The following is a 16,209-nucleotide window of genomic DNA, read 5'->3' on the forward strand; positions in this document are numbered from 1 at the left end:
TTTTCCCCCATTCTACCTTCTTCTCTCTTTCTTCCCCTTGGCATCGGTGAATCCATATGTGAAAGGGTCACAGCTCGAGCACGAATAGAAAAAAAAGAAAAGAAAGCAGGCGAAAATCATGAACCCCTGTGATCGGTGCACCACCTTAGAAGCACTTGCGGTGCACGATGCCAGGTCCGGACTCGTCGTACTCCTGCTTGGAGATCCACATCTGTTGGAAGGTGGACAGTGAGGCCAAGATGGATCCACCGATCCACACGGAGTACTTCCTCTCGGGGGGAGCGATGATCTTGATCTTGATGGTCGATGGTGCCAGGGCAGTGATTTCTTTCTGCATACGATCGGCAATACCGGGGTACATGGTGGTACCGCCAGAGAGTACGGTGTTGGCATACAGATCCTTACGGATGTCGACGTCGCACTTCATGATGGAGTTGTAGACGGTTTCATGGATACCGCAGGATTCCATACCCAGGAAGGAAGGTTGGAACAGGGCTTCTGGGCAACGGAACCTCTCGTTACCGATGGTGATCACCTGTCCATCGGGCAACTCGTAGCTCTTCTCGAGGGAGGTGCTGGCAGCAGCGGTGGCCATTTCCTGTTCGAAGTCCAGGGCGACATAGCAAAGTTTCTCCTTGATGTCGCGCACGATTTCTCGCTCAGCCGTGGTCGTGAAGCTGTAACCTCTCTCGGTAAGGATCTTCATGAGGTAGTCGGTCAAATCGCGACCGGCCAAGTCCAGTCGGAGGATGGCGTGAGGAAGGGCGTAACCTTCGTAGATGGGTACGGTGTGCGAGACACCATCTCCGGAGTCCAAGACGATACCGGTGGTACGACCGGAAGCGTACAGGGAGAGCACGGCCTGGATGGCGACGTACATGGCCGGGCTGTTGAAGGTTTCGAACATGATTTGGGTCATCTTTTCGCGGTTAGCTTTCGGATTCAGAGGGGCTTCGGTGAGAAGGACTGGATGTTCCTCAGGAGCAACTCGCAATTCGTTGTAGAAGGTGTGGTGCCAGATCTTCTCCATATCATCCCAATTGGTAATGATACCGTGTTCTATAGGATACTTTAAGGTAAGTATACCTCTTTTACTTTGGGCCTCGTCTCCTACGTAGCTGTCTTTCTGACCCATACCGACCATCACACCCTGCGATAATTATTAACAGTATTAGCGAGACATGGTAACAAAAAAACGGCGTACATATTGGAATTTCATGGTAATTTTCAAAATTTCCATACCTGATGACGTGGGCGGCCAACAATGCTGGGGAAGACAGCACGCGGTGCGTCATCTCCAGCGAATCCCGCCTTGCACATACCGGACCCATTGTCCACGACTAGTGCCGCAACATCATCGTCACACATCTTGTTTGATTATTAGTGTTACCTACTGTAGAAATGAAATTTGAAATGCATATGAACCTGTATTTCGTGCGTTTGTTTCCGATCATATTTTTTTTTTTATTAGGTGGTTAATAGTTAGATATTGATATTTTAATGCGATTTTTACTTCTTCGCAGGCATCTTGATAAGAGGTTTGAGAATTTGGGGTTTGAATCAGTAAAAGGACGAAAATCATACGATTTTTTATGGAGCAAATGCGCGGTATTAAAAATAGATAGAAGAAATCCGTTTCAATCACTAGAATTTGAATTGCGAAAAAGAATGTTTGGTATAATCAATAAAATATCGAGAATTTCATTAGATACTACTTACAAGCAGAATAAATATCAAAATAAATATCGTTAGCAATTTTAACAAGAGATACTAAAAAGGAACTGTTAATTTAAACTAAATATTTGTCATAAGAATTAGTCGACATATTGCAGCTATCTAATCGTTGATTATTAAAATACTACCATAATTGTACGATCGAATAATTATCATCGTTAAACGTTTGCTATTCGTTGTTTTAAAAGAAGAGCGTCTAATCGTATACCAATCGAACAAAGAATCGCCTATTAAAGCCAACGGTAGCAACGTATACTAAAAAGAGCACAGGCATTGGTATCACATTTGCGGAACATCACTTCACAATGAGGATTCGATGACATGCAAGGATCCTGCAACGATCGACTGCGTTCGGTCCTCGTACACTCTCTTGGCAAGGTCGATACTAATTTCCGGTGCGAAGTCACTGAAACGACGCGAATTACACCTTGCAAAAAAACCTCGTTTCTACACACTGTTTCCTGTTCTCCAAGGCACGAGGACCGAGCCGATCGTCCGCGATTATCATGCGTGCAACCCTCGTCTCGATCCAACGATCAAGAAGAAAGCTCACCGGTTACACACCAGCACGCTGTTTCAGCGGATGCAAACTAACGGAACACTCGTTCGATTTACCGTTCGCTAATGAGTCGAGAGATCGGCAATGGTCGCTTAGGGCGTACGTCGTGCAAGAGACCGAGAGCGGCGAGTGGCACAGTGCCGGCTCTGTGGGGTCCCTTTATCCATATCGGTTCGCAGCCGAAAATAGCGATCCGCCCCTTAGATGGAAATCTATCGTGCATTAACACTCGTCTCGGCCCGCCGCCACCGCCTAGTCCTTAGCCGCCCTAACCGTGACGCCGAGAAGGAGAGACGCCGTGCGTCGCGACGAGGCGGCGGCCGACGGCCCCCCAATCCAAATAAGGACTCGTCACGCGCCAGGGCCGTCTTCCGTTAGGCGCTAATCGGCCGAGGGTCGAAGGGCACCAGCGTCCAATCTGATTCATCCTCCAATTTATGTGCCGTCATATTCATTAACCGGAAGGTAGACACAGAGCACATGTACAGCTTGTTCTTCTTACCTAACGTGTCCTGTATCTGATGTTTCTTCATTTTTCAAAATACGTTGGAACATTCGAGGTACCTGGTACGTTTTAAATAAAGTTACGTTATAGACAAAGGCTGTAAGAAAATGACAAAATATTTTCGATCGAAGAACAACGGAGATGATTTAAAGTAGACGACGAAGTTTAGTTTCCTTTCAACTTAAATGTAGATAGAACATTTGATTTCCATCGTCGAAGAAAGGAAGAGGCGATCTCCGAACGACTATAGGCTATGACGTTCGTGCATTTATGGCAGGGTCAAAGGTGCAAAAATGTATATAAAATGTCCGAAGTTTATGATATTTGGCGGGTGTTTTGTTTAGATTCTATTTCTTTAGTTGTCTTAAATATGAATCTACGTGTATTTGTGTATTTGTATCTGGTAATGCGATTACGAGTGTATAAATACTTGCTGCTGTATTTAACCGGAAAATTAGGATTTACGTGTAAGTTGAATTTAATTAATTAAAAGCAAAAGAAAAATTTATGTGTGTATTAGCAGTAGTAATAGTCTATAAATATAGAGCTTAGTGAAGCTTATGGGATCTTGAGATTGCAATGTTTTTGAATGAAAAGTTTAGATCGGTGTGTCGGTAGCTTTTAATAGACATGAAAGTTTATGAGGTTCGGACGAAACGTGCTTCGTGAAAGGAAGATTCAACAAAGTGGATTTTGATGTTTACGATACGTAGTAAATGAATGTTTATCAATTAATGAATGTTTCGTTTAGGATTGCGTTATTTTCGAATTCAAGTTAGGAAGATACGCATCCGGTTAATAAGAAGGGATAAACCCAAAGAGAAACCTGGAATAAATTTCTTAAATACGAGATGATCTCTCGACAAAAGAAATCTTCCAATAAACACGTTATAGTGAAAATTTAATCGCTAGATACGTGTAACTGAAATTAAGTTGAATTTTGCGTGCCTTGCGAAATATATTTCGTGCGTTCTCCTCCGACTGAATCGACAATATCTCGGAACTATCCGTAACAAATTTAAAAAATTTGTACAAAAATTTCCACGCAGAATTTACGGTACAACGATAAAACTGTAAAAAAGTGTCGGATCGAAATAAATAAAAAGATCGATCTGCTTAAAATCTACGAAAAGTAAAATACTAAAACAACGAAAAGCATAAAAGCAAAAGCGTAACAGCCATAGAAGTAGCATAATAGAAATTTAAATGTTATCCCTCTAAAACGAACGTATTAGCCCAACCGATTATCGTTCTAATTTCACCAATTGACGTTCGATTTCTCTGATTTCGTAATTTCGAACTTTCATAAATTCGGAACTTTTCTCTTGAAATATTAAATTTTTAAGGCCGCTGATCTCTAAAATGTTCACGACAAGCGCATTATTTCGCGGCTGTCGTTCATACTCGTAAACGAATAATATATGACTTGATATGGCCGCAGCGTGCCAACAATAATAATCCGAATTACAGTTGGGACGCGACGCCATTTTCGATGCTAAACGATCCGTATATTATGGTTGCGTGCAACGCCGGGTGTAAATGGCTCAATCAGCCATTTACGGCCGATGAAATGCATATAGAATCGAATTATTGGACGATTAGGCTGCTTTCTATAATTGGGAGTGCACGGGGCGACCACGTAGCTCGAGCCACCACCGATCCCCTCCACCTTTTTGCAAGAGCCACCGTCGAACCGTGCGACCGATTCGCAGATTCGCATTGCCGTGTTTCAACCCCGAAACGGCACGTCTTTATCGCAAACGAACTTCCACACGGAATCCCCTTGTACGCATACAGACGGTGATTCGATCGATCGACCAACAAGTTTCCAAGTTTCGTGACCGTGCAAGAAGATGACAATGTTCGGTGGAATGTTCGAAGGTGATGAGATTTTCATTTATATAAGAATATCGGTAGAGATTGAGGGGCTCGTGACAAAGACGACCCTTGCCAAGCCTTTTCACTATTTAGATAGTAACGCGTTTCAGAAAATTCACGACTTAGCGGAATCGGTATTACGAAAAATGATCTATGTCCTGATCTATCGTCGAACGAAAATCGAACAGTTGTGCCAAAACTTTATAATTGAATTAGATATAGCTGTTGGATATAGCTCGATATACTTAGAGACACGTTCGTAGTTATAATGCGATACGATGAATATTTCGTTAAGAGAAATTGTAATGTACGAAAGACGCTGCGGGGTATTCTTTGAATTTTCTTAGAAAAGACAAACATAAACAAGAGTCGTTTTTGCTATCAGGCCTTTGATTAAAGTATAGCTTTCGCGGAGAATTAAGTACGTTAAAGTACTTTATCAATGTACGTTGTCAGTGATGTAATTATCGGATAAAGAAAGATATCGACGATAATAATTGTTATTTAACTTAAGTGCTGATATCTTTCATCGTAACCGTAGAGTATATTATAGAGTTGTAAAGAATTCGAGTTGCACGTAAAATTGCAAGAATTGCAATTGCAAGAGAGAGGAATCTTTATAGAAGAATGGAGGAATTTTGAAGAACCAAATTCTTCTTTTCATGCATGTGCGCTTAGTGTGTAATTCGACAATTTTAAGGAAGTAAGAAGACGGCAAAATAATTCTACGTATAAGGATATTCGGACTACCTTTTGTATAAATATCACAATTTGAGCAATTGATTAGCGTGATGAATGCAAATTTGCAGATACTGCGATGCGAAAGACACAAACAGGACAAGCACTCAATGTATGGACTACGCTAAAGGAGAAAGCCAGCATTAAAGGGGAGCGTGTTCCTGGATGAGGGCGCGTCTATCCTTAACAAATTGGCGACGAAGCTTACGATAACGTAAAGAAGTCCGTTTGGATACCCCGGTAATTTTGATAGAAGCAATGAGTTACTCCTTCGCGTAATTCAATCCATGCATGGTAGATGACGATACGTATATTACTGTCCCTTCCAAAATGTTATTTATGTTGAATACGAGTGTTGAGATTTGAATAAATATATTTTTCTAGAAATTCTAGAAATTTTAAGTTTGTTAAGCCGACATTTTACCCAGTTTTTATTGATGTATGCAAAACTTTTTTCTAGTACAGCCTTTCAATACGAACGTATAGTAATTGATGGCTAGCCCCTTTCTTTCAATTTGATCCTAATATTTGCAGTGTCCCCCCCCATTGCAAATGCACGATTCTAATGAGAAATTATCCGGTTTGTATCTCATTGTAACATATTTAATCGTAATGTAGTGTGAAATAATGTTTTGATCAAACAAAGATGAAATATTTTTCGATTGGATCAGAAGAATAGATACTTCATGATTGAAGAATAATGTGCGAAAGATATAATAGAATTGAAAATAAATCGATTATTAAATAGCAATTGATATTCAGGGAATCGTAAAATGAAAAGCTACGTTTTGATTAGTTGTAAGAATATAAGACTGATTTATTCCGTAGATGTAAACTTATATACAAAAGATGACGTGTATGTTCAGACCATGTTCGTCGGAAAAAATCTCACCGCCACGTAGAAACAGTGCCGATAGAATTGAACTAACGGAGTCGCAGCTAGACGAAGCGGTACGGCAGTGAACGGTGTGTTTGGGGAAAAGGTGTAGCAATAACAATATCGATAGTAATAATAATTTGAATCGAGCATAACTGCTTAGAAGCACTTGCGGTGAACGATGCCAGGGCCGGACTCGTCGTACTCCTGCTTGGAGATCCACATCTGTTGGAAGGTGGACAGGGAGGCCAAGATGGATCCACCGATCCATACGGAGTATTTCCTCTCGGGGGGAGCGATGATCTTGATCTTGATGGTCGATGGGGCCAGGGCAGTGATTTCTTTCTGCATACGGTCGGCAATACCGGGGTACATGGTGGTACCGCCAGAGAGTACGTTGTTGGCGTACAGATCCTTACGGATGTCGACGTCGCACTTCATGATGGAGTTGTAGACGGTTTCGTGGATACCGCAGGATTCCATACCCAGGAAGGAAGGTTGGAACAGAGCTTCTGGGCAACGGAACCTCTCGTTACCGATGGTGATCACCTGTCCATCGGGCAACTCGTAGCTCTTCTCGAGGGAGGTGCTGGCAGCAGCGGTGGCCATTTCCTGTTCGAAGTCCAGGGCGACATAGCAAAGTTTCTCCTTGATGTCGCGCACGATTTCTCGTTCAGCCGTGGTCGTGAAGCTGTAACCTCTCTCGGTGAGGATCTTCATGAGGTAGTCGGTCAAATCGCGACCGGCCAAGTCCAGACGGAGGATGGCGTGAGGAAGGGCGTAACCTTCGTAGATGGGTACGGTGTGCGAGACACCATCTCCGGAGTCCAAGACGATACCGGTGGTACGACCGGAAGCGTACAGGGAGAGCACGGCCTGGATGGCGACGTACATGGCCGGGCTGTTGAAGGTTTCGAACATGATCTGGGTCATCTTTTCGCGGTTAGCTTTTGGGTTCAGGGGAGCCTCGGTGAGGAGGACTGGGTGTTCCTCAGGGGCAACACGCAATTCGTTGTAGAAGGTGTGATGCCAGATCTTCTCCATATCATCCCAGTTGGTGATGATGCCGTGCTCGATCGGGTATTTCAAGGTGAGAATACCTCTCTTGCTCTGTGCCTCGTCGCCGACATAGCTGTCTTTCTGACCCATACCGACCATCACACCCTGATGTCTGGGGCGACCTACGATCGAGGGGAATACGGCACGGGGAGCGTCGTCTCCGGCGAAACCGGCCTTGCACATACCGGATCCATTGTCGACAACAAGGGCTGCTACTTCGTCGTCGCACATTTTGCTTTTTCTTCGATTTTAAGTGTCTGTAACAGAAATCGCAGTCGTTCTTAATTTCACATCGTTACTTTCTTTATATGACCGTTTGATAACATTGGTGTCTAGTGTCATCAAATATTTGATTTTATCAAATACATATCTGTTTCCAATGTTATCGTAGCGAGTAAATCTATTTCCGTAGATTTTGCACTGATTTATTGCGAAAACCTGTCGGAGATTTGTGACGTATGGCACTAATACTTGATGGGTTGTAAAATTCGCTCGACAATCGTGTTTATATCAGGAAAAAAATGTGAGCAAAATCGTAAGAAATGTACGTGTAGCTGAAAGGGCTAGGAGTAAAATTCTATCATCATTTTCAGCAACTCAATAATTTCGAGAGAAAGAATTCTCGTACAAAATCCCGATTCTTCTATTTTAACTCAACAACGCAGAAAATGATTTTTATAACTTGCAAAATCCTATTTTACGTTATATTTAATTTACTAAACGAAAATCTAAGAGTCAGTTTTTAAGTAGCAAAAATATTCTCACGAAACAAAATGAAAACAAAAAGAAGAATTCAAAATAATTCTCCAACGAAAGAAAAAACAATCGTTCGCTCGATAAATATCGTTCAGTTAGAAAATATGTGTACGCAAAAGTGTAGGAAGCTAGTGAAACGGTATAGGCATCGTGCAGCGCGATGAAGTTTTCGCGGAAAGCGTCGACGCTCGCCAGAATTGACCCAGTTGCCTATAAAACGATAGGCAAGCGGCCCCGGCGTCGCGGCACTATTTCGGGGCGCCGCGACGCTAACTTTAGACGTACGACCGACGGACGATCCCTAATAAGTGCAAGCGACGATTATGGTGGGTAACATCGTCTCTGCTCGCCGCGACTCCGCTCGGACCACGAAAGATACAGCATAACGACGTGGCTCGCGCGTGCCAAAATTATGCTCTGCTCGCAAAAGGACTAACTTCGCACACGGGCAAAGACCTCGAATATGCCTAAACATGACGATAGAGTCGGCCATTCGCCCCGCGCAGGTATTTTTGGCACTCGTGATTAGCTGGTTAGAAGAATTTCGATATCGAGAGAAGAAATTCGCGCGTAAAATGACGATACACCAGCGAGGAAATTTTTAAAACGATTGGAAATTCGTCGATGATAGCTGTCTTTTGTAATCAGAGCGAGTATTCTTTCGAGTATACAGTTATATGTAATTTTGCAAGCAGAAAGCAGTTAGTTTGAGGTTTTAGGTTTCGATATCTTTTCATATCGTTAAGTGGATTTTGCGTTGCCGTAAATGGGATAGTAATTTATGATTTTACCGTTGGATAGCTGTTAGCAAGATGCGATGATTTTAAAGTAGATATTTTGTGAGTGCAGAGAACAGATGTAATTTGTAGAACTTGCTGTTTAATGATCTCAAATTTACTAAGATAAATGTTATCAAATAATTCAAAGACGACTTGGACCAATTTAAAGGTTCTCGTATGTCAAAATTAAACGATAGCGTGGTAATATTAAATTTCATATATATCTTTCTTTTTTTAAAAATTCGAACGACAAGCGAGAAAATTTGTTCTACTCTAAAAATAGTATTTCTAACTATTCTCGGTAACTTAATAAGGCCAGCGAAATCGTGTACACAAAACGTATAGAACGAATAAAAAGTTTCAATGGTGCCGTATGATTGATTCAAATCGACGATAAGAAATAAAAATTCCTTTAGAAAATAAATATCCCCAATATAATATTCGTTGATGCGTAATTTACAAATAGATATGAAATTTAAACACTAACCTGATTTAGTATTTCAAATATTACGATAAAAATATATAAAATATTAGCAAAAAAATAGATATCTAGTGTTGGATACTTTCGATTGCAAGAACGAATTTTCCTAAAGAGATCGTATTACTTGTTGCGTTTAAAACAAAGGTAGATATCAAAAGATCGAATAAAACAATTGCTTCGACATTTGACGGAAAGAAAATCTAAAACCAATTATTACTATCCGAACTTTTCGATAAAAGCCAAGATTCTATATCGCATTAATAAGCTGCAAACAAATATCGAAATACGATTTAACGTACACGATGCAGCTGAGGGAACTCTTTTAAAATTAAGCTATCGTACAAATCTAAATCGTAAATAATCGATCGTTTTCTGTAAAAAAAAAAAATTAATCAGTTAAGTGATTTCTATTACACAAATGCTAGAAAATTACTTCTGGTTCTCAGAACACACGCAATTAACCCTCGATGCTATTTCAGATGCGAGATACCGGAAGGAAACTCGACCACTCCCTTAAAAGTCTAACAGCGTACCGCTACGCCTCCAACTATGGCTCTCTTCTATCCAAAGGATCGGTTGAAAAATCCTACGACCCGATCGATATAACAAAATCAATCGCAGGAATCGATCGGCTTCCGGTATCTTCGATGGTGTCGAGGGTTCTTGGTGGTAGCCGATAGCGTCCGTGATAAATGAAATATCGTTTCCAGAGAACAGTTTCTACGTACCGTGCACGGGACAGAGTTGGAGTGGCGTCTGTGCCTCGGGAGCGTCCCGACGTCGAATATATGCTCTCGTCAGAACGCCCCCGCATTCTCGTGGGATGCTTCTTGCCCGACAGGCACGAAAAAGGCTTGCCTCGCGTGGCGTCGCGACGCTCGCCGAACTAGGCGGCCCCAGGCCCTAAGCGGACCGAGGAAAATGCGCCGCTTTGAAAATTCACACTATCGTCTCTTCCTATGCTTCTACCATCTTTCGTTCTTGTTTTACTCTATAACGCTTCGTTTCTTCTCTTGGCCCTTCTTCGTATCCGAAGGATATCTTTTCCGAAACACGGCGTCCAAGTTTCCATCGATACCGTTTCTTCTTTCTGGTTTCTTTTCTAAATATCTTTTCTCTTATCTAAATAATTTTTTCGAAACAGTTTCGAGAAGGATTTCCACGCATACCGTTTCTCCTTCTGTTTTCTTCTTTACTTTCGTATTTGAAATACGATTTCTTCGAAAAAATGTCTAAAAGAAAGTTCCCGTAAATATCGTTTCCTCTTCCGTTGCTTTTCTTCGAATCTATGGAATAATTTTCCTGAAATAGTTTCGAAAGAAGTTTTCATAGATACCGTTGCGTCTCTTTTGCGTCTTTTCTTCGTATCTGAAGAATAATTTTTCTAAGGGAGCTTCGTCAAGCATCGTTTCTTCTCCCATTTCGGGAAGAAACGGTGAACCGCTGATCTTAAGATCGCGAATCGTTTATTCTAAGAATTAACTGAAACAAACGGAGAATTTTATCGAACGGATTATCAGAGAATTTGTGCCCGAGCTTGCGTTTAGTAGCCTGTTTTGTTTCAACATGTTCCATGAAAGCTAAGTTAAACTTAGGGGCTAAGGTGTACGCTACTAGTTCTCCAAGTCACCAGTTAGGTTTTCATCTTGTTTTATTACGGAAGTCGGCTTTCGTGCCTCTATCGTTTTGCTTAAAGTGCCATGTAATGTAAGAGCTGGCTGCGCTTTGCTTGCACGGAGTATGATGTATATAGAAAGCGGGAGCACTGATTTATCTCATGTACAAATAGAGTTCCGCGTAAATTCTCCAAGTACTTATGCTAGACTTAATATCGTACTTCAGAAAGATGCAAATTAGCTGTTAACTGTTAATGTTTCAATGTCTGGAAATTGTCTCGACTCGTTGTTAAACGAGACTTTTCCATGGAGAAGTAAGAGGCAATCGTAGTTTCAGTTACGTAAATGTGGCACGTAACTGAAGCATATTTTCAAATTTTTGTTTATTTCTGTGGGTATGAACAAGTGCTAGAAATTTCATGTCGTTTCTCTCTAAGAAAAAGACAGCTCTTCCGCTTGATTTGGAGTGAAATTCACCGCAAAATACGATCACCGTCTAGAAATATAGGACACGACGAACGCTAAGAATTTTCAATACCACAAAGACCAAATGTGCTGTTGTGAATTTTGTTTGTACTTCGTGTCATCATCTTTCGTGAATTTTACTTTAAATTGTAAATTGAAAAGTTATCTTTCATGCTAATCACTTACTTTTATCTTTCATAAAATAGAAAATAGTATATTTGTTGCATGTCTCATTCCTACGAATTAAAATTTGTCTAACTCCAAATGTTATCATAGTTATCAGACAGTGTCAAAAGTCTAATGTTTAATAAACTCTTGTAAGATTATGTTTTGTCAGCACGTACGGACTTTAATCCATATTCATTTAACGTTTAAATTATTAATACATTTCCACAAACATTTTCCCTGAGCCAAACCTAACGTTCACTATAATCCTTATCGATCTTTTCATAAAAAGTACATGATGGGTCATGAAATTTAAATTATTTTTCGATTTTAGTAGGGAATCGTTCAGTGCTAAAATTACATAAAATACAAACAACGGATTGCTACAGAAAATATAGACGTCTCGATGGATTAACACATTAGCTGCCACTGACATGGCCAATTGTTAATCACTAAGAAAGCAAGAATTTCAATTCTTATCGTAACTATAGAAATTATTTAAGAAATTAATTGTAGCAACCAGTGACCTTAATCGCCATTTTCTGCTTTGAGATTCTCGTAAAATTATCAGCTGCAAATGTGTTGAGCAGATCGTTTCTTCAATACGAACAAATTTAGTTTTACTCGTAGGCTGACAACGGATCGAGCTTGATCCCTGCGCGATACGTGCTCTCCTCTTTCCCCCAGATATCACAGTAGGAGGAATATTTCGAGATTACGCACCGGGACGAAAATAAATCGCAGGATCCGTAGCTCTTTTATCGGCCATCGTATTCGCTTATCGACGGAAAAGGCTTTCGGTAAACGAAGCGGGCAAAATTACGAAAATGACCAAACTCCTGGCACGTTGCACGGTTACCAAACGGCTGGGTAAAAAAAGAAAGTTTGAATTTTTCTAGTGAATATTTCCGTGGATTTAGAAAAATATATAGTAAAGGGGACCGTGCAGGAGTAGATTAGTCATTTTAGGCCAAGGTCATTCGTTAAGTCCACGTCACAACAATAGTTATTTTAAAACCACTCGAACGCCGACTTTACCCTGCTCTCGCAGACATATTCGGACTTGAGCATCGCGAAGAAAAGAGCAATTCTTTTCTACATAAATTCCTGTATATCAGATACATGTACGATGAAACACGTGTATAACAGATACACATACGACACGTGCAGCATCGGATGCTGATAATATGTAGCGAATAAAAATTCGTATGTAAATATTTGGCGAACGGATAATAGACATGTGGAATTATAATTAAACGAGAGTTGTGTTTGTTGTGTTTGTGTTTGAGATGTATTTCCGTATTTGATCGCTTATCCTCTAAACTTAGTTCTGAATAATTTAAATTCAGCAACGCCGATATGCGATACGTTGCTCGGAGTGAACGCGAAAGGATATCGAAATCTAGGGAAAAGTCAATGTCTAGTTAATCCTATTAGGGTCGAGCTTTTTGAATAAGTGTATATATTTTTATGTAACAATTTACGTTACAGGTGTTTCACCGACAAAGTCGACAAGAATCGCAGACTTACGAGAGACGGAACAACATTCTTAAGGAGATCGAACGCGAACATTTCCCAAAAGAGTTTCTGCTCTCGAGCAAGGACATCGTACATTTTAGGTACGTATTAAGGAAAGCAAATACGCCGAATGTAACAAAGCATAATTAACGCATCGAAGTTGAAGGATATGACTAATGATATGAGAGAATGTATATTTAATTTGACTTTTTGATATATCGTATAACAATATAGCAATATAATGTATAATATTTACAAAATAAATTAAAATAGAAGTATATATCGATGGTGAGTTCGCTTCAATTAGCAGGCTAGGTAGAAGTAGGATTTGAGAAATTTGTTGAAGGTGCAGGGATCTCGCGTAACAGTGAGACAAGCGCAGCTTCCCTCGAAGTTGGTCCAATTCTCTCGAAGATCCTGTTTTCTTCTTGCGTGTCCAGAATGTCCCTTTCATAATCGAAAGATGCATTTGGTAGGTAGGTCAGCCGATCTGGCATCGTTCATGGGCCTCGTTTTGATACTAGACGAGGAATGGCCATCCGCGAGTGAGCTCTGTATCGAGAACCAACACCTTTGCCGGGTTCCTCGGTCATGATGAAACAACGGATGAGTGTGACTTTGACAGCCCGTTAAAGAGTTGTAGAGTCAACATATATATGATCAGCCAGGTTGTCGCATCTTACAGAGCGACACAGATGACCACAATAATGAACATTCGATGAGATCTGGTGATGATCTGGATATTGTGATATTTTGATAAAATTTCTTTATCGCAGCATGTGAGTTGCTTAAAGGAAACCGATGGATCGTATTCTCGATTTCCCCGAAGTCGATCGATGTTTCTTCGACGTTCGTGCGACGTTGCTGAATCGTCAGCAATGCGCTTAGAAGCACTTGCGGTGGACAATGCCAGGGCCGGACTCGTCGTACTCCTGCTTGGAGATCCACATCTGTTGGAAGGTGGACAGGGAGGCCAAGATGGATCCACCGATCCATACGGAGTATTTCCTCTCGGGGGGAGCGATGATCTTGATCTTGATAGTCGATGGGGCCAGGGCAGTGATTTCTTTCTGCATACGGTCGGCAATACCGGGGTACATGGTGGTACCACCAGAGAGTACGTTGTTGGCGTACAGATCCTTACGGATGTCGACGTCGCACTTCATGATGGAGTTGTAGACGGTTTCATGGATACCGCAGGATTCCATACCCAGGAAGGAAGGTTGGAACAGGGCTTCTGGGCAACGGAACCTCTCGTTACCGATGGTGATCACCTGTCCATCGGGCAACTCGTAGCTCTTCTCGAGGGAGGTGCTGGCAGCAGCGGTGGCCATTTCCTGTTCGAAGTCCAGGGCGACATAGCAAAGTTTCTCCTTGATGTCGCGCACGATTTCTCGCTCAGCCGTGGTCGTGAAGCTGTAACCTCTCTCGGTGAGGATCTTCATGAGGTAGTCGGTCAAATCGCGACCGGCCAAGTCCAGACGGAGGATGGCGTGAGGAAGGGCGTAACCTTCGTAGATGGGTACGGTGTGCGAGACACCATCTCCGGAGTCCAAGACGATACCGGTGGTACGACCGGAAGCGTACAGGGAAAGCACGGCCTGGATGGCGACGTACATGGCCGGGCTGTTGAAGGTTTCGAACATGATCTGGGTCATCTTTTCGCGGTTAGCTTTTGGGTTCAGGGGAGCCTCGGTGAGGAGGACTGGGTGTTCCTCAGGGGCAACACGCAATTCGTTGTAGAAGGTGTGATGCCAGATCTTCTCCATATCATCCCAGTTGGTGATGATACCGTGCTCGATCGGGTATTTCAAGGTGAGAATACCTCTCTTGCTTTGTGCCTCGTCGCCGACATAGCTGTCTTTCTGACCCATACCGACCATCACACCCTGATGTCTGGGGCGACCTACGATCGAGGGGAATACGGCACGGGGAGCGTCGTCTCCGGCGAAACCGGCCTTGCACATACCGGATCCATTGTCGACAACAAGGGCTGCTACTTCGTCGTCGCACATTTTGCTGCTTTTTTAGTGTCTCTGAAAAAGAATTTATCGTCGGTTATGCAACCAATTCTGCTGCTATATTTCCTTTCTTCATAACTAAACTTCAATCGTAACATTTATAAATCATCCAGCAACTACTGAGTCTAAGATTAAAGAGTTAGAAATTTTGTACTAAAGGTGAATTGAATTTGAATTTGTTGCTTACGAATTTACTAATCATTTGCAAGAAACATGACACTTTTTCGTAAGGAAGGAGTTTTATAAGAGAAGCTTCTATTACCGATCGTTCTTGAATGTACCAATTCTATCGATTTAACAATTAATTTTTACTTCTAAATCTTTTTAGTGTTTCAAAAGAATTATTGTCTACTTCAAAATCTTTATCGATATCTCAAAATAGTTGAATCGTAGGACGATGCCAGTTTCACTTTTCGTCCAAGTTTGTCTACTTCGTCCAACCCTTGTAACAATTTTCCACACTCGATAAAATGTATCCGTGCACCTATTTCCACATGACAATTGTGAAATCCTATTAATCGATTCCCTAGTTGATCACTTGCGTCACCACAAAGCACCGATCGTCCAAGACGAACGCTACACTACACAACCTTCTTCGATGCTTCTTTTCGATATACGAAAGAGAGAAAAAAAAATGTAATGTGGAGGCTTGGCAGAATTACTAACCGTGGGGGTGAGTTGTGAATCGACGGGCGACTGAGGAGCGGCTGAGGCTCGAGGGCGCCGCGACGCCAGATATAACATCCGCAGCGTACGCGACGCTACCGAAGATGGGCACGCGGGACGCCTCCAGGGCTGGCCAGTGCGTCTGCCCACGCGAAAGCTTCGTGTGACGATGTCTGCGGACCAGACACGCTACGAACCAGGAAATTAGTATAGCGCTCGGCGTTGGAATCTCGGTAGAGGGTGGACAGTAATACGAATTTGGACGGCCCTGGCCGTCCGAGAACAGCGGGGAGAATTATGCGGCTGCCTCCCACCGGCTCCCCAACCTTATCCAAGTAGCGCATAATCTTGGCTAGAATTAGTTTTTGCATTGAACCATCGGTATTTGCGAT

General features: G+C 42.0%; 2 protein-coding genes and 3 long non-coding RNA genes across 6 annotated transcripts; 3 read left to right on the forward strand and 2 right to left on the reverse strand.

Moving 5' to 3' along the window:
* Window positions 1–2: 2 nt before the first annotated feature.
* On the reverse strand, window positions 3–10,230 carry LOC126864907 (actin, muscle). Of its 2 annotated transcripts, none has more exons than XM_050616779.1 (3): window positions 2,350–2,485; window positions 1,243–1,393; window positions 3–1,150 (listed from the first exon to the last, which is right to left on the reverse strand). In XM_050616779.1, the coding sequence occupies exons 2-3, from the start codon at window positions 1,366–1,368 to the stop codon at window positions 146–148; spliced, it is 1,131 nt and encodes a 376-aa protein (XP_050472736.1). In that variant the 5' UTR covers window positions 1,369–1,393; window positions 2,350–2,485; the 3' UTR covers window positions 3–145. The 2 variants fall into 2 exon arrangements, with proteins under 2 accessions (XP_050472736.1, XP_050472735.1); XM_050616778.1 differs by lacking the exons at window positions 1,243–1,393; window positions 2,350–2,485 and adding exons at window positions 6,990–7,607; window positions 10,095–10,230 and having other exon boundaries at window positions 16–684.
* LOC126864917 (uncharacterized) lies at window positions 748–14,882 on the forward strand. Its single transcript, XR_007689373.1, has 2 exons — window positions 748–896; window positions 14,766–14,882. It is a non-coding gene; the product is annotated as an uncharacterized LOC126864917 (long non-coding RNA).
* LOC126864918 (uncharacterized) lies at window positions 2,667–5,801 on the forward strand. Its single transcript, XR_007689374.1, has 2 exons — window positions 2,667–4,679; window positions 5,486–5,801. It is a non-coding gene; the product is annotated as an uncharacterized LOC126864918 (long non-coding RNA).
* Window positions 6,616–14,597, forward strand: LOC126864916 (uncharacterized). The gene is made up of 2 exons (XR_007689372.1): window positions 6,616–6,788; window positions 14,353–14,597. It is a non-coding gene; the product is annotated as an uncharacterized LOC126864916 (long non-coding RNA).
* Window positions 13,949–15,978, reverse strand: LOC126864906 (actin, clone 205-like). The gene is made up of 2 exons (XM_050616777.1): window positions 15,818–15,978; window positions 13,949–15,166 (listed from the first exon to the last, which is right to left on the reverse strand). The coding sequence occupies exon 2, from the start codon at window positions 15,143–15,145 to the stop codon at window positions 14,015–14,017; it is 1,131 nt and encodes a 376-aa protein (XP_050472734.1). The 5' UTR covers window positions 15,146–15,166; window positions 15,818–15,978; the 3' UTR covers window positions 13,949–14,014.
* Between the last annotated feature and the right edge of the window lie 231 nt (window positions 15,979–16,209).

Source organism: Bombus huntii, chromosome 4 (genome assembly GCF_024542735.1).
Source record: "Bombus huntii isolate Logan2020A chromosome 4, iyBomHunt1.1, whole genome shotgun sequence".
In the NCBI taxonomy this organism is placed as follows: domain Eukaryota; kingdom Metazoa; phylum Arthropoda; class Insecta; order Hymenoptera; family Apidae; genus Bombus; species Bombus huntii.

Coding starts and splice junctions, on each gene's coding strand:
- LOC126864907 (XM_050616779.1), bottom strand. CDS start 1,368: ATGTGTGACGATGATGTTGCGGCACTAGTCGTGGACAATGGGTCCGGT. Junction 1,151..1,242: donor TTGGCCGCCCACGTCATCAG/GTATGGAAATTT, acceptor TAATTATCGCAG/GGTGTGATGGTCGGTATGGG.
- LOC126864906 (XM_050616777.1), bottom strand. CDS start 15,145: ATGTGCGACGACGAAGTAGCAGCCCTTGTTGTCGACAATGGATCCGGT.